The 25,921-nt window shown below is 37.7% G+C and overlaps 1 protein-coding gene across 1 annotated transcript in view; it reads left to right on the forward strand.

Moving 5' to 3' along the window:
- Positions 1-25,921, forward strand: part of PREX2 (phosphatidylinositol-3,4,5-trisphosphate dependent Rac exchange factor 2) — a 184,392-nt gene that overhangs the window by 120,477 nt on the left and 37,994 nt on the right. Inside the window, exons 31-36 of the mRNA XM_063327016.1 lie at positions 1,487-1,615; positions 7,649-7,690; positions 10,363-10,580; positions 13,249-13,351; positions 15,559-15,702; positions 20,464-20,578. Coding sequence (XP_063183086.1) covers positions 1,487-1,615; positions 7,649-7,690; positions 10,363-10,580; positions 13,249-13,351; positions 15,559-15,702; positions 20,464-20,578 — 751 coding nt within the window. The remainder of the gene's footprint in view (positions 1-1,486; positions 1,616-7,648; positions 7,691-10,362; positions 10,581-13,248; positions 13,352-15,558; positions 15,703-20,463; positions 20,579-25,921) is intronic.

The following is a 25,921-nucleotide window of genomic DNA, read 5'->3' on the forward strand; positions in this document are numbered from 1 at the left end:
CTGAAGCCATTTCTGATATATTTGTTATGAATGCCAAACTTTTATTATTTTTTGTAGATACATTATTTGTGAAGTTGTTTTTTAAATAATCTGCAAATGTAAATTTATAGTCACAGTAGTATTTACGGCAAATATATGCTTATATAAGTATCATTGGTTGTTTAAAAAAAAATCCTGTATGTAATTTCAGATACTCTGCTAACACTCACATAGTTGCTTAAGTCTAAGTGTATAAATAGATATCTGGTGGTAGCCATAAGACTATGATGAAAAATGCAAAGGACTTCTTTCAGTGAACTGAGTTTTTAAAAAAAAAAAAAAAAAAAAGGAAAAAAAAATCTCAATCGGAGACTGAATGTCGTATTAATATGTATAATAGGTTTGATTATGATTTTATTGATTGTACATATGTTTTTTGGCAAAGAAAACTGATTTTGAATGGCCAGAGGGTGGATCTTTTGGCTTTATAAATCACCAAATTTCTACTGAAGTCAACAGAGCATAATTACTCTACACCAATTATCTGGTTTTACAAAGCCTGAAGTAATTCCCCCTCACTGAATTTGCATGGAAGACCACATAACCTCCTCTTTTCCCCTTTTCTTTTTTCCCCTTTTCTTTTTTCCCCTTTTCTTTTTTCCCCTTTTCTTTTTTCCCCTTTTCTTTTTTCCCCTTTTCTTTTTTCCCCTTTTCTTTTTTCCCCTTTTCTTTTTTCCCCTTTTCTTTTTTCCCCTTTTCTTTTTTCCCCTTTTCTTTTTTCCCCTTTTCTTTTTTCCCCTTTTCTTTTTTCCCCTTTTTTTCTTTTTTCCCCTTTTTTTCTTTTTTCCCCTTTTTTTCTTTTTTCCCCTTTTCTTTTTTCCCCTTTTTTTCTTTTTTCCCCTTTTTTTCTTTTTTCCCCTTTTCTTTTTTCCCCTTTTCTTTCTTTTTCTTGTATTTCCTACTTTGAGACCAAGATAATGGGGATGAACCTAGAGCATTTCTTCTCTCTTGTGTTTCTGATTGAATTCCTGTCAGGGTCACACAACAAAATGTTATCCTTTCAGTGATATAATAAATGTTCAGTTAGACACAAGATACGGACAAGTCAGATAGTCTATTCTTGAACTGCACCATCTTGATGGACCATACAAGGAGCACTTTAGTTATTTGAAAGACAGACTAGGTTAAGCAATAAGTAATTTTAAGTTTAATTCTCTGATTGAATTAATTTTGCCTCTAAAAGTTCCAGGGTTCTGTCTCCTCCATGGAGACAGGCATCTTCTATTTTACGTACCTGGTTCAGGAAGAATCATGTTTGGGGGTGCTGCTCGCTCTCTCTCTTCTTTGACTAAGTAGGGAGCTTAGATGACTTAGATCTGTCACCCTAACTTTAACTAAATAAGTTCACAGCTCCTTAAGCTGTGAAAAAATTTAGGAAGAACTAATGTCTTACTGTGACTTTCTCAGGAGATTAAAGTAGGAAAATATTATTTTTGTCCTTGCTTAGAATTTCAACAGGAAATGGAACCGAAGCTGAACTGTCCAAAGAGGCTACGACTCCACATCAAGCAAGACCCTTGGAACCTCCCCAGCGGTGTCCGGAGTCTTGCCCAGAATATCAGAAAATTTGTTGAAGGTTAGTAAGAACAGCGTGACCATAAATAAACACTTTGTTAATGATAGAGAGCCTGGGGAAGGGAAGGGGAAAGATACAACTGCTTCGTGTTGCTCTTAGGCAAGGTTTGCTGTACACAGTGTAGTCTATGGGAAATGCCTGAATTTCAGGACTATTTAACGTTCTTAGTAACAAGGTTAGTGGAGTGTATCTCAGCTGTCTCAGGCTCCCTCTATTGGCTTCAGACACGGAAGAGAAAATCGTCTCTTCTGACAAGCGAACCGTATGTGCATGTGCTATGGTATTTCAGTTGCTGCTGAAGTCCACTGGGCTTGACTGATTTGTCACAAAACTTCATGGGACTGATACACCAAAATGGGACTTTCCTTGAAATTAAACTCCCTTTTTTTCTACCATCTTAAATGGAGAGATGAAGACTCTGCAGGACAACTTTTGTCCTATGTCTTGCTCTTATCTGTCATTGATCTGAAATCATTATCCCTCTAAAATTATGCTCCCTATTCTGCCATGAAGCCAAACTCCTGGCACTGATTTTCGCTTACTCACTCCATTACAACCGATCCTATCACTCTTCCTCCTCCACCTCCCTCCCACCACTGCCTAAAAGTTACCTAGTACTCTGTTCCTCTTCACCACCAAGTGACAATGTGAGTTGGGGGTTTCTGCTCTCTCCCCTGGCTTTATAAGAAAGTAACTGGGATTTCCTCTCCGGAAAATCTTGCCCGTATCTTCTGCTTTATTTCCTGTGCTGTTTGATAGAGAAATGTAATAATGAGCAAAATTATTTTTATAAAACTATGTGCACCTAGGAGTCTACATGGGAACAAAAACTTGTGTCAAGTCTAGCTTTAAATGATTTGTGTGTGTGTTTAGTTTCCTTTGTTTTATTGGCTGATTTCCATGGTGTCCCATAAAGAAACTGCTAAATTTCAGGTCACTGGAAAAGAACTTTCTGATAAGTTTTATTAAGATAAACCTCCAAAAAACCCAACCGGCCAAACCAAACAAACTCCTCCTCCTCTGACTTTTGGTATTTCTCATTTCATATACAATCATATTTTCAGGCCCTGGGTTAGAAAATCATAAAAACAACCACAAAAATATCTCCTATTTTTGGAGTCAATCACAGTGGGTTTACACTCCAATACTAAGAATACTACTTCTAGTTTAATGGTGGCTCTTACTGAGTGAAAAATGAATAAATATTTTTGGACTTCTTTTCTACAGGTCTATCTTCAGCCTAAACTAAATTATATTCAAGTATTAATCATGGTTTCTTTCACAGCTCAGGAGGAGTGCAAGTGTCTTTAACAGTCCTTCATTGTCCCCTCTTCTGAAGCCAAGCCTAACAGACTGTTTTCACATAACTTGTTTGCCCATAAATAGAATTAATAGACTTAACCAATTTCGACATTGGTCATATACCCTCAATATTGAGCTGAGGTTATTCAGATAAATTTGGTTTTAAATCTACCACAAAATATCATTTTGGCAAGGTCCAAATGACTTCCTGCCTCTCAATAATATAAACATTATCTTTTTACAATACTACTATAATGTAAGGGTGGTATTTATCAGAAGGAATCTTGATGTTTACAGAACAATAAAACTGTTGGCATCTTCTAATGTTTTAGAAATTAGGGTCAGAAAAAGGTTTTCTATGTTAATAAATTATAGTAACTAACTTCATTGCAACTGTAATGCTTGTGGATGGTGCATGGTCAGAGAGCTGAACAGTAAAAGGCATTATTCTTCTGCTGTTCAAAGAGAGCACACACTCTGCCTGTCTTACCTTCTCTCATCACTGCGTTTCAGAAGTTGCCTGCCCATTTTAAATATTCTTGTTTCTCCCTTTTCGTCCATGGCATCTGGGCTTTTGTCAGAGATTTCCAGCAACTGGCTTCTGTGCCCTCTTCTTAACCAAATACATGGGTTTACATGTAAAATTATCATCTCAGGTTGTTTATTCACCATCAGTCTTTACATCTTCCTATTCTCTTGTAGTTTTTTTTTCTTTAATTTGATTCCCATTCCATGCCCTTGCCCCCCTAACTGGTATCACTAATACGTGTTCCTGAGAAGTACTCTGGAGAATCGTGATCCACATCATCATCATAATTTTGATTTGCCTGTGGGACCAAGGAGTTGGTGTGGTTTAAAGGGTACCCAAAATCCTAGGTTCTTGTGGCTTCCCCGCACAAATAGCGTAAAGGAGAAATAGGAGAATGGGACTAAATAATTGCTTCTCAAGCCTTAGTTTCCAAGGCATGTGTGGACAGGTATACGTAATTCAGTGTTGAAAAGATTCATGTCAGAAAAGTGCCCTTCAGGCAGTTCTGGGAGACTGCTGTGATTTAGACGGGCTTAGGCCTGTATAAATTAAACTTGAGACACAACCAGCAGCTGGATCTAACTGAAATCAGATGAGCACGAAGCAGGGTTAATAATGCTTTAGCAGCTAAGTTTTCTCTTCATATCTTCATTTCTTGTTTTTCTCCTTTCCAATCTTACTATTATGCATTGTGCTCACAAATGGTCAGGATACCTAGGAGAACCACTAGTACTGCCCTCAGCTATTCCTGGGTGAAAACCTAACATGTAGTATAGCGATTTACCTCCTTGTTTTCTCTCTTATTTGCTTGATTCAGAAAAAACAAAATATGTCCCTAACTTGACTGATCAGTTGTGCTTATGAGAACATTTTTTGAATTCTTTGAATTTTATAAGAATCTTCATGTTCCTTTACAAGTAAAAGGCAGTATTTTAATAATTGAGGAAAGCAGATATATTTGTCTCTTCTAGCAGGTTCTAGAGGAAGTAGTCAGAGAAGACCACAGATACAAATTTGTTCACCATGGGGGAGAAAAAATTGTAATTAAAACCTCGAATTGCTATAAACCGTTGTTGATGAATGCTAAAGTAAGGATGAATGCTTTCAGTAAATACATCTCCTTATTAGAATCATAGAATGGTTCGGGTTAGAAGGGACCTTAAAGATCATCTAGTTCTAACTATCCTGATATTCATAAAAATATCACAGGCTATTGTAATTTTTTACATATTGTTCTGTTGCATTGTAGAACATGTTGTATTAGATTAAACCGATCAGTGCTTTAAAGCAGAAGGAGACATGGGAGTCCCACAGAAATGAGGTGGTTTGAGTCATAGATCTTAAGATTCTTTTTATTTACTTTGTTTAACAAGTATGAAGAAATGGGAAAACTCAGAATGCCTTGAGGATAATCGTTCTGGTCTGCCAGTTTTCTTTTTATTAGTATTGGAATTGGGAGAGCAATTTTTTTAAAAAATCTGTGAAAGTTTGCACAGGTTACAAAAATCAAAAAAAACCACAACCTAACCTTCCTTGACAGTAAATTTAAAACATACGTGGAGTTTGTTTTGTCTCATTTCATTTGGCTTCCATATCATTAGAGAAAGCCCTAGAAGGCTAATCAAGTTGATAGAATTGAAGAGTTCTCTGAAATAGTATACAGATTCTAGGAGAATTTATCTGGAGCTAAGTAATTAAGGAAAGGTGAAAGTAATTTCTCAGAGTGACTGGGCCTACTAAATTGTTAAACCAATAAAGATAAAGATAAGTTATTGGCAGAGGCAGATCTTTGAAGATGGAGTGCTTGATTTTGGTGCAGGAGAGAGCACTAGTCAGGGCAGGAATTCAATGGTCGCTGTAAAGAGTAGTAATGTAGGTACAGGGTTTTGGATATATATATGTGAGATTAATGTGGGAATCAGGAAAATCAACAAGATGGATGGAAAAAAAGCTTCAGAAAGCAGGCAAACCCAAAACCATCCAGCATAACAATAGAAAGGTGCAAAGAGGGAAAAGACGAGGAGAAGTTTCTGTAGTTGCTTTTTCCCCAAGAAAAAAAGGTAACGTTTTTTGGTCAAAAGAAGTGATGTTTCAGAAAAAGTCAAATTTCTAGTCAGCTAGTCACATGAGGAAATGCAGTTGTTTTGCTAGCACAGTAGTTTTAAGTTTAAACAGGATATTCTATGCAATTGAGAAAATCCACGTGTATTTTAATTTAAATTAAGACGACTGAAGGAGCCTTTCAGGCTTTAAAGGCATAAAAAAATGTATGTCAACTTAAATCATAAAATACGCAGTGCAAATCTTAGTCTTATTTCAAAAATATTTTCAGATGTGAGAAACAAAACAAAAATAAAATCTGCCCTTTACTGGCAAAGATCAGAATATTATACTATGGAAAAAAAAAAGTACAAACAAATTAAAGAATAAAAGAAGTTGAAGGCATCTTGCATTACAAATCAGATGATCTAAAGAGAAATTGCTAAAGAGTTACTCCTTTCCGTATGCCATGTAACACAAAGAGGTGAAAACTACAATAGCATTTGGAATTTGTTGAAAAACAAATGGTTGACATCCAGTGTTCTCTTCCAACCCCAGGTACGTCTACAAATAACATAAAAACACTCTGTTGCCTGTGGGTATTTTTTGAAATGAAGACTTATAGCAATGATAAAGGAGATTCGCAGTGTCCTGTAATTTTCCCATAAGCAGGAAATCATTATTTATAGATACCGCAAATGCTTTGGAATTCAGAGATCCAACAAATCTCATATAAAACAAGCTGCAAGTAATAGCCTCAATGTATCTAAATTCTTTGGGTAAAAGCTGTATTTCCCTATATTGTTCAGATTCCAAGATGACAAGTTGTTAATCTCTGTAAGGTTTTTTTCAAAAGACAGAAGGCTAAGGGAAAGACCTATCACCAGCCAATTTTCAAGAATAACCAGTAATTTTGAGTGTTTTGATGCTTGTATTTGAGATACCGTGGGCATGCATTTCAGAAGCGTAGGCACTGCCAGTTCTTTTTGCAGTATGTGTACAGCTCGGATAAAGATCAGGCTTGAAAGGTTTTCTTCTTTTTTAAGCAAAGTCCCCTTTGGGGAAGATTCTAGCTTTTCATAGATATGTTCAAGAGTACAGACTCTAGACTGTTCTGCTGATACAGTCAACTCTAATGTCAGTTCCGTCATCTGAGTTGTGTTCAAATTTCAAACGATTCAAATTTTGAACCTGTTAGGTTAGTTTTAGTAGGGGACAACATATTCCCAAATTTTCATATTGTCCATATGCCCCAGAACCGCTCTGCTGGTCCATTGAGCGGGGCTTGGAATAGGGCTGCCCAGAAAACTGAGTGTATGAAAGAGAGTTTGGAAAGATGCAAAAGCATGTGAAGTAGTGGTGTGGTCGTACAGGCAATTACTGTAGGACAACGGATATGCTGGAAGTTTGACACTTCCTAAGGTTATGGCAGCTTTTTAATCTGCCTGTTCTTGCAGCGGTGGTTAACACATATAAATTTGTGCTCTGGTACATGGTAGATGGGAAGAATCACTTCCTTCAGCATGCAAACTTTGCAAAGCGCTTTCCCTCCCATATATTTGGATATAAATCCAAATTTTTGTCTGTAAATGAAGACCACTTTTCTAATCTGTACGTTTGTACTTCATAGACCGTTAAGTGAAAAGAAATGTTTGAAGCAAAATCAAATCCCAAAGGCTGAGAATAAAGTGAAAATGCTGTTGTATTTTTCCTGGATGTTTTGGTATACATTGAAATGAGGATAATTTGAGATTTTTAAATATGGAATGAGAGAGGGAAAATAAAAAAAACAAAACAAACTGAATTAGGCTAGTGCGGGAATCAGTGAAAAGTGGTCTTGTTTTTCAGAGTTTTAGGACTGATGTTCTTCACCTCTGGACTTGCAGTGGCCAGCTGCTACTCATGTACTCTGAGATCGCAGCTGCCTCTGCATGTGTCTTTTGAGGTGTTGATCCTTTTGGTTACTATCAATTTTATCAAGTCATATGTAAAATTAAGTGGAATTGAGACTCCTTACTATTTTGTAGGTATAAATCAGGATTTGCCTACACAGGAAGTTTGAGTTGGGTGGGCTGGTTTAAATAAGAAACTGCAAATGCATTATTATGTTTTTGGAAACACTGTTAACCATGACCTCAATGTATTTTCTTTTTTCTTTTAAGAGGTGAAGGCACGAATACTTCTGGCACTTCTTGAGTATACAGGTAATTTTGCTTGTTTTGGGAGTGGGGGAAGTGAATGTGGATGGTTTCAGATTTTTTTTTTTTTTGCTTTTGGACATAATACTGTGTTTAGAGAAAGGGGAAAATTCTCGGATATGATAACCTGATAATCAACAACTTTACCTCTGTGTTTACAGTGAGGATTCCTGAAGAATACAACAATTCCAAAGACACTTCTAACAAACATTGCACGTTCTTTTTTTTTTTTTTTTTTAATGCAGACTACCGTCTCTGGTCATTTACTTTGGGTCTTGGCAGATGAAGTAACTACTAAATCACTGAGCCTTGTGCACAGTACTTCTGCTGTCTTTCTTCTTTCGGCCTTTTTCCTGTTTGCTATCTTTTTCTTTTCTCTTCGTTCCCATCTATTTCCAGACCTACCTTACTATTCTAACCCATGCCTTTCCTTTTATCTTTTTTTTAGAGAATACCTTTTTTTAAGTCGTTCCTTTTTGTATTATTCTACCATCAATCCATACAGCATATAGCTTCAAATACACAAAATAGGCATGTGTGTCTGCCAAATAAATGTCAGTAAATCGGTATTTAGAAAATAATACTTATGGCAGAAGATTTTCTACAGTTTGTAGGTGTGTAAGTGTTCAAGTAAGCAGTCACATTTGACTGCAAAAGCTGATTATTTTAACCATATTGCAGTACTATATTAAATGCATTATTTTGTGATTTTGTTATGACACATAACAGCAGTTTTAGAAAGGGAAATGTAACGTTTCTTTGTTGCCAGATTTCTTCCAAATGTTACAAAAGTTTTTATTAATTCCTCAGGTGTTTTAAAATAGGAAGTGACCTGAGAAAATACCCCAGGCTTGATTTTTTTTTTTTTTTTTAAAGCTGTTGTCCCTATTTACATGGTTTATTAAGTTCGTAAATTCTGTAGTTTATTTTGTATAAAAATATTTTTGTAAAAAGAGCCCAAAGTGCTCTTGTGTGCAGTATCTGAAGTTTGAGTAGTATTAAATGAGATTTGGAAACGAGGTGTTGGAGACACAGGAGGGCTGCTTCAGAAGCAGGCAGTGCAGAGGAAGGCACTGCAAGTCAGCTGCTGTTAGACAAATGGAGATAAAATTGAGCAAAGCGAGGAGAGAGAATGTGTGTTGGGCTCAAATCCCTGAGCACTGCTGTGACATTGGAAAGTTTTTGGCCATGGAGAAGCCAGTGGGAATTTTGAAGCTGGAGATGGGTAGAGTTTTTATAGATGAAAGTTCTGTCTGTCCTGGATTCTGCACAACTTGAGAGATTGGAAAGAGAGCGAGAGAGGCTAATTTTAATAATCAAAACAAAAAGCAATGAGTCACAGTGCAGAAGCAGTACTGATTAGACCATTTATGGAAAACATTCCTGAGGTCCTGAGAGGCTGGCAAATGGAATCAAAATGATAGTAAAAGAGCGGTTGCTATTATCAATAGTTGAGGAAAAGACTGAAGATCTCAGAAGGAAAACAGATAGAATGGAGTTACTTTGAGAAATTCTTGGAATCTGACAAAAGCATTTTTTAAAGTAGTTATTACTTTTGTGAGTACAGAATTATTTCTGCTGACTTATCTAGTCATCTAAAGTCTTGCCAGCTCCATAGAAGGTGGAAAAGGAGCTAAGCCTCTTAGAGGCAGAGGAATCTAAAAGCGAGGACAAAGATTTTAGGCTTTGGGAAGACCTCAGTATCACCTAATCTTCTTCTCTTGCTGTGACAAAGATTAAGTCTACCTGTACCATTTGTGATTGATGTTTGCCTAACAGCTCATAATGATAAAATACTCAAAGACCTTCAGAAAAGAAGAGAATAAGGAAGCACTGAATATTTATCACCACAATTTTGTGCTTTATTGAGAACATATTTCTCTTTCTAACTCTTTTGACCTTTAGCTAATCTAATGCCTGTGCCCTCCAGAATAAATTGGTAGGTTAGCTAGTCCCTAATTTTAATCAGCTGCTAATGTTTCCACAGACATCTACCTAGGGACTTGTCCTGGACTTTCCTGACACCATAAATCTCTTCTGCTTCCTGGATATGTGTTGCTGCTCTGTGCTTATTTTATAGATGTCATATTCATTTATTTTATTATTTTTTTTTATTTGGATGGATTTTGTTCGGGTAGCGACACTCCTCTATGCCCTGTCTGCATTTTACAGCAGGCAGTCTTTGTCTGCCCTACCCAGCTGGTAGCTGTGGAGTTGACCAGGTGATGCAGTTGTATGAAGAGCTTCTGACTATCCTTGCTTTCTTGTGGAAAGTAAATGGTTTTGTGCCCAGCTGGTTCTCACATTGCAGGAAAGAGATCTGACTCGCATCCTTCACCTTGTAACATCAAAAGTACATAGAACCGAGGGCATGTACATTAAAATCTACAAGATAAACATACATTGTTTATGAGGAACTAGTTTAAATTACAGATTTTAAATACATTTCTATATAGTTTTAGAATTATAAAGTAGTCCTCTAATGTGGGAAATGGCAGTTTGGGTCGTTGAGTGCTATTTACTGGGAATAACATTAGGCTGCAAATTTGTAATTTACCTTACATTAAAATGACTTGGTTTTTAGACAAAGAAAAAAAAAATCCCTCCCAGTTTCTTTGCTGTTAATTAACGTCCTGCTCCATTTCTGCTTTTCCTCTTTTGGCTTTTACCCATCACAGATAGCGAGATACAACTGAGGCGAGACATGGTCTTCTGTCAGAGCCTAGTGGCCACAGTCTGTGCTTTTTCAGAGCAACTAATGGTGGCCTTAAATCAGATGTTTGACAACAACAAAGAATATGAAATGGAGACACTGGAGGCCAGCAGAAGGTGGTTGGAACAGATAGCCAGCGCGGGTCTTCTCCTTCATTTCCAGTCCCTGCTCTCGCCTAACTTGGTAAGATACCTCATGTGGCACGCGTGGTCACAGCCTGTGTTTGTTCCTGAGCCAGCGGCATGGTTAAGCATCCTTAGTTATAAATGTGATTTTCTGTGTCCTTTGTGCTTAGCTTGTTACTTGATAGGCTGTTAATTGGCAAGTTTGCATTTTGGATAATTACAGATATGGGAAATGTTTGTTTGTGATCTGGGAAGTAGGTTTTCCACAAAGACAGTATTATGTTTGTTTTGAGTTAGCAGATAGCGAGCTTACTCTTGACTCCCCACTGCTATTGTAGCTGTTCCCTAGGAGTGAATGTAGTATTAGGCAATAACCAGAACTTCTGTTTGCCATAAGCAGCAATGCAAGATAAATGAAATACCTGGTTTGGATAATTTTATCACCCTGTCACCCCAAAAGTGATAAGTCTGTAGTAGTTGAAGGACTAGACATGCTTGTTTGTTTTGCTCCTGTCATAGGGCAAATCCTCATAGCCTGGCAGGGTAATTGGAAATCTGCTGTTTGTTCACGAGGTTTGGCAAAGAGCCATGGCTTAAGAAACAATTAAAAAAGGGACGTGGCTTTGTAGTCCTTTAATCCCCAGTTATCCGAAGTGCTTCTTCAGCTATTTAAGCTGCTTCTCACACTAGACTGGTGCCTGCTAACCTGAAGAACTGTGAAGCAGTCTGTGCGGTCTGCACCGTGGCAGTCTTCTCAACCTCTGGAGCTGCTCACTGAAAATCTGATTTGGTACATCCTACTGTAGAAAAGTGCACACAAATAACAGATAATGTTCCTCGTATCAAAGCTTTTCTTTCCTTGCCTTGCCTTTCTCGTCAACAAACTGCCAACAAGTTGACCTGATAAACTGTAGAAGCAGAAGAGATCGATAAAAGTTAAGGTATTTCTAAATCACAACCATAAAGTATTAGTCTATGGTATTGTTGGAGAGCAATGACCTGAGCTAGTGTGAAGAGCTCTTTATCTACGTGAGGAGTATGTGAAGAAAGCACCATCAGGGGACCTTGGGCTTATGTCTTGACTCTGGGATGCTTTTTAGCACCAAGCAGCACCAAAATGTCCTGGTGCTGGAGTCCTCAGAGTTCAAGAGTAAATTCAGTTGGTGCTTGTCTTATGTTTTTCCCATGTGCCTAGCTGTCATGTTATCACAAAATAGCTGTTTTTACAGCACCGAATACTTCCGTTTTTTCTTTCAAGATTGTAGAGATTTCCTTTGTAGTGAAAATTAATGCTACTTAGCTATTTTCACGTATTCAGATACCAGCAGTATGCATTCTCGAATTGAAAATAAATTTAGTCTCTTCTGTCTAAGTGTTCTTAACCACGGGAAAAGTATTTAAAGGCAACTTTTTCAATACCTTCTCAGCACTATTTTGCTTACAAATGATCCCTGTTATTTTAAGCAAGGGTATTTGAAGGAAATTACACTCATTATGGCCAGAGTTCGGTAAAGAATGAGCAGTTGTGCAAAGATTTCCCATGTTACTGAATGGTTTTTAGACTATTCTGCTGATAAAACTGCTCTGTCCATGGAGACTTCATAAAATGAGCCAGGAGACAAAATATTTCTAGCAGCTTTGCTTTTTCATAAATACAAGGGGGAAATGCTATTTCATTATATAGATCAGGGAAAATCATAGGGTTGATTTTTTTTTTTATTTTTTTTTTCCCTGTCTATAATTCAGTAAGCTATAGTTTATTCTTATTTTATAGGCATCTGGTTTATTGTTCTTTGCCTTCCTACTGTTTCAGTTCTTAGAGGAGGAAAAATGCATGCCTCAGGTTTGCATTCGGCTCTTGCTAACTAAAGGTGCTAGGGGAGGGTTGTATAAAGAACAAAATTACTTTAAGTGATTATTGATTTCTGCTATAATTGCTCTGCATATTTAACTCAAGATCTTAACCATACTTGTAGATGACTTTTCCTTTTTAAAGGTTCAGTAAAGTGTCCTGAGAAGTTAGCAATTTACTTCTTGAAGCTTCTTTGGTCAATTAGTCTGGATTTCTTCAGATGTCTCTCTAGCTCAGGAGTACACAGGGTCAATCATAGGTGCAAAACAGAATATTGGCATATGTACGTACTTGATTTGCATCTGCAGTTTTGTAGACAAAGGTGTGAATCGCTCTGTGAGCTGTACGCGTTCTGAGCTACTGGTTCAGTTATTGGTGCTTAGAGTGGACACAATGAACTCCTCATCTGTTGTTTATGAATGAAATGCTAAAGTTATGGCATTTTTTAAAGAAAATTGCTAAAAAGAAGAATTTATTTTCCACATTTACCCTCTGTATGTATTTCAATTATTACATTAATAACTTACAAGCTAGACTGGTGTCAAGACAAGCTCTTGAAGTCTGGTATCTTACATGAAGAATAATTACAGTTTTGTTTAATTAAAAGCCTTGGAAGTAATGGTAGCTATAAATTACCTATTAATTTACTAATTTTGTATTAATTTTTAATAATCTTGGACCGATAATAAAAGGGAAGGTGCCAATAGAAACAAAGATATTTACATTATCTAGGAGTTAATTAGGTTATACACTGCATCAGTGAAATGTTGTGCAACATTCTGTAGTAACTTTTATGTCCTGCTCTCATATTATTTCTGGTAGGGAAAACATCTGGCTAAAATGACCATTTCACTTTTTCTTTTGCCTTTTTTAGGCTGATGAGCAAGCCATGCTAGAAGATACATTGGTTGCACTGTTTGACTTGGAAAAAGTTACTTTTTACTTCAGACAATCAGAGCCAGAACCACTAGTTGCAAGTGAGTAATTATTATTAATATCTAGGCTTTACTGTTCAGGAACATTTTTTGTATTTGTAACATTTTTCTCTCCTAGAACATTACCTCCCACAGGGAATATTATATAATTCGGGATTATGGAGAATTAGTAGATCTGCAGCTCTTCTAATATTCCTAGATTTCCTGAAATACAGCTAACATCAGTGACAATGCAGAATCGTTATCTGGCAATGTCAGTAACCTTGGGGACAAAACTTCTTAACTGAATTTTCCATGGGGAGTATGTGACTGCATCAGGAAAGTCCCTTGGAAGATCTAGTTGTTATTGAGTCAAAATAAACTTGAAGGTCTTAATAGAGAAATGCAACTGAGATGAGATGGAGAAGCATAAAAACCATTTCATTTTGTCCTCTGAAGGACAAAGTAGATCTTGGAAGAGTTCTTTGAAAGGAGATGGCAAAAAGCAATTTAAAGCTATTGGGATAGCTTTAAATTGTGCAAGAAACTTTCTCTGCGACCTGCTGGTGCAGACGATCAGGGTCCTAAACCCTCTCTCCCAATGCTCGCCCAACTCGCAGGAAGGGACTGCCTTCACAGTCTGCTGTTTATACCCTTCACTCATTTTCAGCCACTCCTTTATTAATATGTTTTCAGCCAGTAGAGATTTTCCTGCAGTGAACTTTGTTCAGTGAGCAAAAAGCCCTCATTTTTTCCTAAGTCTCATAACTCCCTTGGGAAGGGAGGAAAGCATGTCTGCTTCACATCAAGCTTTTCTAAAACAATTCCCTTGCCGGATCGAGACCACACATGAGAGAACTTCTGCAATAACCAAAACCAGAAGACACAAAGCTCCTCCACAAAGCTGCCTGTGCTCCAAAGAATTCAGTAGCACACGGCTGGCAGTCAGATAGGAATTAGCGTATATAAGACCGTATTTATTTCTGTATAATTCATCAGAGTGTTTGTTTTAAAAAGAAGCCCTGCCAGGCCAGGTGACAACATGGAACTGGAGTTACAGGAGGGCCGCCTGATGGGGAGTTAACCCTACGCCTATGTCATGAACTGTTCATATTGCTGTAGCTTCCAACTGAGGTGTCTGTGCTAAAACAGAGATAAATGGAAAGTCTGCATGTTCTAGGATTGTAGTAAGTTCTGTATTTCCTTTTGGTTTAAGTGCTGCCACCACAGTCATCCTGACTGTTGTTACAGAAGACGAGGAACTGGCAAATTTGATTTTTTTCATTTGATTCTGCATAATCAATAAAAGAAAGAAAAGTCTTTTTCTTATTACCAAAAACAGTGCAAAATGTTCCATTGGGATCTTTTCCATTTAGGTATGAAATAATTTATGTACGCTGTGTAAAAACTAAATAATAATAATATTATAAATGCAAATCGCTGAATTTTATTTTTACTGCTTTCAACTTGGAGAGTTATGTATGGAAATGATACTTTAACAGGAAATACATACAAAGCTTAAATGGAATTAAACTGACTTCCTCTGAGAGATTTAGCTAGATGGAAAATTTTCAGCTTTTGCTGATGGTGATTAAATGTTAATCATCTGGCATAATACACACAATGTATGTTGGGGAGTCACTGTAACTGCAAAGTGATACTGCCAGTTGCCCTGAACTCTACACCGATTGATGTATTATCACATTTAGCTTGTCAAAGTGTAATGAAATGTGCTCTTACAGTTTTATATGTTCTACCATTTGTTTTCTCAGTTGAGTCCTGATTTTTAATAATAATTTAATGATTATGCTGGTAGCTACTGTATATTTACTTGTGTTCTATCCCCGACAAATCTGAGGAGAATCTGTCTCTCTATATCACACTGACCTTATACATCGTGCCTCTGAGGAAGGCATATGAAATATGGCTAAAGGTATCCTTTCAGCAATTTCAAACTATGTGCTGTACATAGACGTTTCTTCAGAATTTCAGGGAATACAAGTAGGATGTTGCCAACTACATTATTTGCTTAGTATTTTTGCTGTCATTGACAGGCTGGCAGAGTCACTGCTTTTCTGTTTATCTGCTTCCTGATCATGGATAGGCCAAAAGTGACCACAGCAACAGCGAGTATGATGTAAATTACTGCGCATAATAGTTTTGTGTCTGTAGTGATTTTTATCTAACTGTGTGAATTTTGTGTGCAACTGTTTCTGGAAAAGGACGTGTTGTTGCTTTTAATGAAATAGTAACACTGACTGTATTCTTAGATGTACCCATCACATACCAGGCAGAAGGAAGCCGGCAAACCCTGAAGGTTTACTTCTACCTTGATAGCTACCATTTTGAACAGCTTCCTCAAAGGCTGAAGAACGGAGGGGGATTTAAAATCCACCCAGTACTTTTTTCACAAGGTAACTTGAGTTTTAGGGTTTTTTTTCCCTACCAATTCTTTCACATAATAATTAACTCTCTTTAAAACCCTTCTTTAAAACCCTACTTATTCACCCTGATTTAAACCCTTTGTAACTATTTAAATATATTGTTTAATGTGGAACTTATTGAGAACTTTGAATTAAAATGTGAATTTAAGAAATGCTGAGATTAGTGATAAAAAAAATGGAGGAATGGATATACATTTCTAATTTTATACCTACCTGTTATATGATTCCAACACCAAAGAATCAATCTTCTTTCATCAATGTTGTCTTGTTCTTTGTAGTCATTAGTGGACGATAGTCAGACCATTAAACTCGCTTTTAAAAGTGTTTTGGATTCCAAATGCTATTGTAATCTTTTCCCGTTACTTCAAATTTAAGGACTAAATTGTTGTCTACTAAGAATTCTGTCTCTTTAAAATGTTACAAAGACTTAAATAACGTTTTCAGGCTTTTGTAGTTACGACACTGTGAACGTTACGGAAGTGATGAATGGTGGTGCTGATGCTCAGACGGTTCATAAATTGCAGGCAGCCTGCATTAGCTGCAGTGTCGTTACAGTCATCAGGAGCATGGAGTTTGATTCACCGAAACGGTGAATGCGAGGTGCTGATTGCCTTGAGCTGCCTTTGATTTCAGAGGGAGCTGAAAGTACTCCCTACCTTGTGAAAGGCTTCCGGGGTCTATGTGGAATAGGCAGAAGTCAGGCATACAAATGAAGGTTTTGAGGAAGGTTTGGTCCCTGGTAGATAAGGAGGAGGTAAAAGGAAATAGCAAACAGTAAGATACGTGGAGAAACAGCCAAACTTACTGTAAACTTAAAACACACAGGGTTTGTTTTTTTTTTTTTTTAAATAAGATCCCTGAAGTCTGATTTTTAAACAAACTAATAAAGACAGACTTCAGTGGATTTCTTTTGAATATATTGATTTCAGTCCTAGAGGAAAACAAGAGACACATTGCAGTAGAGCAGACAAAACAGCACATGAAAGAGAACAGAAAATACCTTGGCTCAGATGAAATCCTGTAAATACTAATTTTTTTTAGATTTGGGGGGAATTCAGTGTGCTACAGAATTTGTTTTGCAGATTTTTTTTTCCCTTTCTGTTTCCAAAAGCCCAAAATATTTGAGTCTTAGGATAAGCATCTTTGTAGTCAGCTAATGGAAAAGGGCAAAGATTCATTCAAGTGTTACATCTGCTTAATAATTTTCAGTAGTATAGAAGATTTCTTCTTTCTATATCATACCAAATTTCTTTAATTTTCAAGGATCCGTCTCCAAAATAGTCCATTAGACTCCAAGAATAAGTAGTCCTGGATAAGAAGTTAAATCCTACTGTTTAAATCATTATTTTGTTGGGGCTTTTTTTCCTCATTAATGAGTGCATTGGGATGCTATTTTTTACTTCTTTCCTATGAGATTGGGCTGAGCTGCCATCAAACTCAGTTGATCCCCATCTTTAACTGAAATTTATTAGCTACAAATGTAGAAATCTTCTGTAAGTTCCTCTGTGAAGTGAATTCTTGCTTCCCAAGCTTAATAGAACTAAACTGTTTCCTGCCTAAAATACAATGGTTTATGATTCTTGCAAATGGAACATTTAGAAAATCATGTTTTTATAATACTTTATCAAAGGCAAAAATCAGCACACATCAGTCTGTCTATCTCTATGTTGCTCTATTCTGTATTATGTATCTCCATGCCTAAAATTGCAAGTCTATATGTTTGCAGGATTTGGACTGTAGAAATTTTTAAAAGTTTTTAAATGTTTACCCAGGCTATATTATGTATCCCTCCACTTGTAAAAACAGTGAGGCAACCATATACTTCAGTGTATACGTTCAAAAAGATCCTGATTTGCAGGACACTCTGTCTGAGAATGTTGAGATTATTGCTCTTGGCATTCAGATTTCTCTATTTCCTACGTTAGAATTGGGATCTCAGCATCAAATAAGCTTAATTAAAAAATGCTTTATTTATAATTAAAATTCAGTTTATTTAAAATTGCTATGTGGGTTTTCTTAAATTTTTTGGTTTTTCTTAGAATCCTCCAATAATTCAGATTGGAAGGGACCTTGAGATGTCCCTGGTCCAGCCTCCTGGTCATAGCAGTGTCAGCAGTGACATCAGGCCAGGTTGCTCGGGTGTTTATTAAGTAGGATCTTGAAAACACCCAAGGGCAGAAATTGCACAACCTCTTGGGTAACCTGTTCCTCTACTTGACTCCTCTAATAGTGAAAAAGTGTTTTCTTTCTATCAAGCTGAAGCATCTCTTGTTTCAGTTTATGTCTATTGCCTCTTGTCCTGCCAACACGCACCATTGTGAAGAGCCTAGCTCTGTTTTCTTGTTGACTTTCTGGTAGCTAATGGCACCTGGCTAGTTGGTCCCCCCCCACCCCCAAAGCCATCACTTCTGTAGGCTGAACAAGTTCAGGTCACTCAGCTTCTCCCCACAGTGTGTGTGCTCCATCCCATGACCATCTTGGTGGCCCTCTACTCAACTCTTTCCAGTTGATCAACAGCTTTTGTGTTCTGTGGGGCCCGAAACTAGACACAGTAGTCAAAATGCTATCTAGTCACTGTTCAGTAAAGTGAGGACAAGCACTTTTTCAGTCTACTGCCCATGCTTAGGTTAATACAGTTTAGGATGCTCTTGGCCTTCGTGGTTCCTAGAGAACACTGCAGGCTTACTTTCAGCTTGCTGTCTGACATGACCCCGAGGTCCTTCTCAGCAGAGCTGCTCTTTAGGCTGTACCTTGCCAGGTGCAGGACTTGACATCGGACTCATTCAGTTTCACAAGGTTCCTGCTGGCCCGTTCCTGCAGCCTGTCTAGGTCCATTTCTAGGTGGTCCTGTACTTCAGTATATCCACTGCTTCTCTCAATTTGGTATTAGCTGTAAACTTGACTTAGCTCCTCCAGGTCAGTGATAAAGATGTTGAACAGTGTAGATGCCCGTGGTATTCTGCTTGTAATGGGCCCCTAGGTAGACCACGTCCCATTAGATACTACTCTTTGAGTCTACCCATTCCTCCAGGTTTTTTCCCCATTCAGTTGTCTATGCGTTCAGACCATAATATCCTAACTTGGATTCAAGAATGCCACAAGAAACCATGTTTGTAAGGAATGCTCCCTTACAAAAGAGCTTTCTAATATGCTAGGTAGAGAAATGGTAAACCCTTTTCACAAGGGGGAGAGCCAAAGCACACACTGTGGGATTCCCTGCCAGCGCCCGTGAGCGTGGCCCCCGCAGCGCCTGCAGAGGCAGAACTGCGTGCTCCAGCCAGTCCTGACACATGACTGAGTTTCCCGGTTGGGTGATCTAATCGGGTAAAACCAACTTTACGCCAGTAAAATAAGCAGTACGGGTTATCAGCTCTGTTTGCACTAACATGCTATTATAAATGGAGTTCAGTGGATATTTTTGTGGGGGCTTTCTGGTGTGACTTAGCACCAAGGAAGTTAAGAAGCAAGTCTGGCTGTTGAAATTTAATATTTTTTGCGCAGAAGTAGAATTACAAACTCTGAAAGCACAGAGGGGGAGTGCAATTTGCATGTTCTTTCACAATGAATGAATAATTTATTAACTGGTCATATTAAGCAGTACAAGCAGAATTAATATTCTGTGTGCAGCTGAAGCTGTAAGACAGCAGCATGTTTCCATCAGAACTTTGCTTATTGCTTGCATTTTCTGATAGCATGATGAATTCTTAAAATGTGTATGGATTATTAAAGTGGCAATATTCCTAATTGTAAAATCTTTAATGCTTCTCCCCCAAAAAACTATTTCACTGAGAGCCTGCGTTTTATCTTGTAAAAAGGTTAACCTCTTAACGTAAAGATCTGGATTTTTTTTTTCCAGTCCAAATTTCCTTGAGAACCTTTCAAACACTTGATTTGACTTGGTTAAAGAAAAGGTTAAACTTCCCCCAGTATCTAAATTAAAGGGGCTGGAGGAATGTTCTTTTTTTTCTTTCTTTCATTTTTTGAAAATTATTGCTTGCAAGAGCATCCCGAAATGGAATGGTAGTGAGTTCATTTTTTCCTCCTTTTAATTTCTGTGCAATGATTGTATGAGAAGGACATACAGTCTTTCCTTTAATGGAAGTCTTTGTTTAGTTCCTGAGTTCTTGTAGCAATACTCATTCTTGCTTTGGTGAAGTGAATACAACAAAGGTGGACATAGTCAAGTATTTGACTTTAGAAACTGACCTGATTCCTGAAAGGGAGCTTTAGGGCATTTTCACAGATCCAGAGACATTTGCTTTACTTGATTCAGAAGACATTCGTGTTATCAACGTGAATAACTCGAGGTTCAAGTGGTTCGCATCTCCCAAAATCGGGCTTTGTAAGAAGTTGTTAGGTCTCCCTTTGTGAAAGTAGCTGGTACGTTAATCGTTCTTTCTGCTACCCCATCTCATTTGGGGTACCGAACGAAAACCCACATTTACATTCACAGGGCAGGAGTACTTCAATTAGAGCAATGGAACTCAAACTAGTGCTCTCCTTTATATTTTCCACAGGGCAAGAAATATAATTTTTCTTGTAAATGAAATCTTAAAAAGCGATCCGTATGAATTTGATGACATACGGAAACAGCTCAGCAATCCACAGTGGGGTCACAGCCTCACGGTTAAAAAGTAATTCACTAGTGTGTGAACGAAGCTACAAAGAAGGCGAATACTAAATATTTAATACTGATTTTTCTCTTCTCCATTCTCCTTTCTCTTTTCACAGCATTGGAGAGCATGGAAGGATATTATTACAGAGACAGTGTTTCAGTAGAAGAATTTCAAGCTCAGATTAATGCAGCCTCACTAGAAAAAGTCAAGCAGTATAACCAGAAACTACGGTGGGTGATAAACCAACATTCCTGACATTAGTTTACCAGTTTCTGCTTTTCAACTCAGTTACTATGACACATCTTTAAACTGAAGTGCATTGTATGGTGGTTGTTTATTGGTGCATGATTGAATAAGATCCAAGATTCGTGGTTCTTAATTTTTTGATTTCTGCGCTGTGAAGTTACTTTTTAAAAAAAAAATGTTTTCCCATGAAAACTATATCTGTGTTTTCCTCTAGGTTGTTGTACTAATGCATATAGAAAAGAAAATGTCTGTTTGATCACAAATGGAGTATCAGAATTGCTAAACAATATGATCTGATTTTGCAGACCTTATTTACCTAATTTCTACAGAATAGGACTTTAAAAATAGTGTTGTTTTCCTTAAAGCTGAACATACTTTGAACATACATACATACAAAGCCCCACCATACTAATGGGAATATAAACATATTTGGATACTTGCATCAGCTTCCGGTATGGGTTACAGAGTGCATACTTGCCAGTATATGTAGATTACGTACCTCTGTATTTCAGTAAATATTTCATTAAGAAGTTTCACATAAAGACAGAATTTCTGCTATGCAAAATAATCTATTAGAATCATTGAATGTGTTGGGTTGGAAGGGACCTTTAAAGGCCATCTAGTCCAGCCCCCCTGCAGTAAGCAGGGACATCTTCAACTAGATCAGGTTGCTCAGAGCCTCATCAAGCCTGGCCTTGAATGTCTCCAGGGATGGGGCCTCCACCACCTCTCTGGGCAACCTGTGCCAGTGTCTCACCATTAGTTATGAAGCAAAATAATGAAGATGTGTACATAGACCGCTCTTGCATCTCACTGCATCTGTGAAAAACACCTGTTTGAGTACACTTGCTTACACATGAGTTGAAGAAAAAGGGTGTAAAGGACTGCAGTAAAATCACATCTATTCACTTTGAAAATTCTTGAGTCAGATGGAAATACTGTCATTTCACTAGAACTGTTAGGCAGCTTTGAAAATCAGCAGAGAAGAAGAGTTTAAAAAAGAGGTTAAGGACAGTGGAGAAGGGGAGAGAGGATAAATGAGAAATTCTTTTTTCCAATTCCTTTAGCTGTAGCCCACTCCTGTCTTTGGAAGGCTTTCTTCATGGATCTTGCAAAACTATTTCTCTAATGTGTTATCAAAGCATTGGACTTTCTAGATTCTGTTTTAATCTGAGCAGTACTATAGCAAAAGTGATTTTAAAGCCAATTGTATTCAGTGAGTATTGTATATTTATTTTTTTTGTGACATCTATGTCAATGCACTTTGATGTTAATGACAAATGTAGTGTTTATTTAGTCTGTTTTCCACCTTCTTGTATTAGTACTTCCTATTTGGAAAAAAAGTTCCTCCCGAGTATCTATTTAACAAGGCTTATGTTATAAATCACTTTTACAGAAAGCATTGGTCATGCCAGTATTTGGCCTAGATGAACTCAGCTGGTGTTATAAAGAGATTTCTATCAGTTGGACAAGGCAAGACTTTTTGTGCTGTTTTTTCTATGAATAGGCCCAATTTTTAGCCCCCATGAAAATCCTTAAAAGGAATTCTTCCTGACTATGCTCTAGTGTTCCCTGACCTTGCTTACCTCGTGTGTTAGGACCTCCATTCGTGCTGTGGCTCTAATGAGGTACATTCCTCTCACGGTGTTGTGACTCACAGCTCTGATCAGTTGCTAACCTCCAAGGCCTGGTTTTGCAAGAAGTTACTAGGAAAAGTTAGCATTCTAGAAAGATTACCATGGGTAGTTCTGTCCAGTCACAAGGATAGGAAAATTTTGGATTTTTTTTACAGCCATCGACTGTCTGGTGAGAACATTCGGTAATTGATTTATTTTATTATTTTTTTTCTTTCTGGTGAACTCTACCCATTTCTTAAATGAGGCACAAACAGCTTCAGGAATTCACTGACATAATGTGAAGAGGAAAAACAGAAAAGCAGATGCTTCGTTCTTGTTCTGCCATTTGCTAGCCTGTGTAGGTGTTTGGCCAGGAGAATCAAACAAAGTAACTACAGCAGCAAAAGATATTAACATTTGGATAATTACTCTAAAGAAAAACAAAAAAATGAAATTGAATATTCCCTAGAAACATACTCAGGTGCAATAATACTATCTTAAACTCTTCACATGGAAGAAATGCTCTGTGCAGAACCACCTAATCTGTAATAAAATAAGTCATCCAAGACACAATCCATATACCATTCTTTCTCCATAGAAAAGGAATGCATTGCTTGCTAGTGAAATGACCACCTGATGACCGTCTCATAATCTCTCTATCACTACAGCAGCAGAAAGCAAATGGGAGCAATAGCAAAGGAAAAAGTAGTGGGAGAAGAGGATGGGCACTACTGTGAATGAAACCACTGGTTGGTAGTGACACTGCGGCCAAGCCATCCGTTCATGAGACCTCTTGATCAAGTTCAGCTTCCCTATTCCTGATGCATTTAGATAGCAATGCTCTAATAACATGAAACAGATGAGACCATTTTCTTGTGTATGGTCCCACTTACAAACAGAGATGTTGGCCTAACTTGGGATGTACCCAAGCAAGACAGTAAAACTAAAAATGAGTACTGCCTTTGCTCACATACCTCTTAATTTCTTGTGGCAAAGTCTTGTTAAAGTTTCAGTACATAGAACGTTTTTCAGTAATGTGGTGTCTTTTGGGTGACAAATCTGGTACTGATGTGTGCCTTAAAATAAATCATGTAAAAACAATTTATTTGAATGAATCGAAAGATACATTAGAAAGTTTTTAGCGGATTTCAAGAAGGATGTCCTTTATCCATCATATAAAGTTAAGAAGCTGAATCCTTGCTTTTACTGCAAAATTCATTTACTGCAAGATTTTACTGGAACTGTGACCAGCTTTTCCACAGTATCAGAAGTGATACAATAAATCCAGGTGCAAAATTGTCCTCTTTGACACTGATTTGCGCATCATAAGAGCTTCTGTCTTTCATGGTTCTTGCTTTGGGGCTTTTGCAAATACTACTTCAACTATGAAATAGTAATGATAAGATTATCATTTTTATGAGAATGCGTGAAAGACAGTTGAAAATCGGTTATAGAATTTCATGCTTCTGTGAAATGGAACGAACGTCCCTCCATCTTCTGTAATAGACTTAACCCTAGCTATTTGAATCTAATTAATAATACAAGGGAACTTTTATTCTAAGGCCAGCTGAATTTCAGTTTTTCTACAATTCCTGAGGTAACATCCCCTACCCCAGCAACATGTAGGAAGTCCTTTATCAGAATAAAGATGTTATTTAAAAAAACCCAAACAACAAATACCTAGTTTATGAAATTTCTGAAACTGCTGGGAGTTCTTCAGTATCGGGCCCACAATTATGCTTTCTTTTTCACAGTTAGCCAGATTGCGCTTATTTATGTAGTTGACCAATTCTGTTTTTCTGATACTGATAAGGAAAAGAAAGTTATGCTCAAATTCTGTTTGCAAGTTGAGCTGGTGCTAGTAGTTGCCAGCAATGTAAATCTAACCTCATCAAATTGTTCGCTAATGAGAAACATGCAGTACAACCAAGTGAAAGTAATTAGGTCAGCAAAGATTTTAAAGATCTTAATTACTACTTGTGTGATAGCTCAGCAGTTGTCTTCTAATTTAGAAGAGGACCAGAAAGAACCTGCGTATCTGACTGGTACAGAGGCTGGTGTTACGTGAGCCTGTTCTGTATTCTCCTGCCTGCAGTGTTCTCCACTCTTCCCCATCATCTTCCTTTGGTACTCCTTGCTGTTTGAATAGGGGTTTTCCATCCTGAATCAGTCCTTTTGCTTTTGCAGATACCAGAGACCATTCTGCTTCAACAGCGCAGGGGTGTTTGAATCCACAACTACTACAAATGCTGATGAGAATAATGAAAGCTCATAAATGCGCTGTATTTACTTGGTTGATTTAAGTAAAATCTTCAGTTGTGTAATTGTAAAAGCATAAGGGTAAACTTTGATTGTAATTTTTGAAGCATTACTGCTTTAAGAATTATTTAGTTAAAATACTTTCTGCCCTTTGAGTATGATTTTTTTATATTTGAGAAAGGTCTCTTTCCTGCAGAGTGAGATTCAGTGTGGTAGTTACTACTACGTTGCATAGAAATAAATCTTATGGTCATTACTGTGAACAAAAGATTGGTTGCAACGGAGGCCTGTCAGAATCACGGAATCACGGAATCTTCAGAGTTGGAAGGGACCTCTAGAGATCATCTAGTCCAACTCCCCTGCTAGAGCAGGATTGCCTAAAGCACATCCCTCAGGACTGCATCCAGGCGGGTCTTGAAAATCTCCAGAGAAGGGGACTCCACAACCTCCCTGGGCAGCCTGTTCCAGTGCTCTGGCACCCTCACGGTAAAGAAGTTTTTCCGTGTATTTGAACGGAACTTCCTATGTTCTAGCTTGTGCCCATTGCCCCTTGTCCTGTCGCTGGGAACCATTGAAAAGAGCCTGGCTCCGTCCTCCTTAAACCCACCCTTTAGATACTTGTAAACATTAATCAGGTCCCCCCTCAACCTTCTCTTCTCCAGGCTAAAGAGTCCCAGCTCTTTCAGCTGGGACAGACCCTGACAGACAGGTTGGCTGAACGGCCATAATTCAGCCAGTCCTTGGATTCAATAATGACTTGAAGATAAAACATTTAGTTGGCTATTAGAACAGTTTTAATCCTCAGAGAAACGGGCTTTTGATGAGCTTCTTGCAAAAAGTAAGCTATTTTAAAAAAAGGGTCTTGATGAGTGTAGGAATGACAACTTCTGTAATCTTTGTCCAAGTTGTCAGAGATTTGGACTTGATGGCCCTGGCTGACACTTTCAGTCTAAAGTAGTAAGGGAGCTTGCTCTTCCAGTCTTTCTTTCACTCTGATTATTTAACGTTTTATCACATTAGTCTTTTTTTTTTTTTTTTCTGTGAATTCTTTCTGAGAAAAAATTCGTACCCTCCTGTGACATTCTATTAAAACGCAATTTTCTACAGGTGCTCCTGGTTAGCTTCTTGGTCAGAAAAGTCCAGCCACACCTGCTCTTTAAGAGTGTTTTCCTGGATGTGTCTGTGCACGTAAGGGCTGTATCTCGAAGGCAGAGAGGATGTTCAGGGCACAGGCCCTTCAGTGGGGTGCAGGGCTATGGCTGTACCAAGACTTCTGGGTCTCTGCAGTATGCTTCACTGCACATTGTTGACTGCAAGAGCAAGCTGTGGTGGATTATAGGTGCCAAAAACTGCACATCAATACACTTGTTTGGATTCCAGAACTGTCTATGCAGATAATTTTTAGCTGATGAGAAATTAGTGAAATCACTGGCTTTTAGATTTGTAAGCTTT

This window comes from Chroicocephalus ridibundus, chromosome 2, assembly GCF_963924245.1.
Source record: "Chroicocephalus ridibundus chromosome 2, bChrRid1.1, whole genome shotgun sequence".
Lineage (NCBI taxonomy): Eukaryota > Metazoa > Chordata > Aves > Charadriiformes > Laridae > Chroicocephalus > Chroicocephalus ridibundus.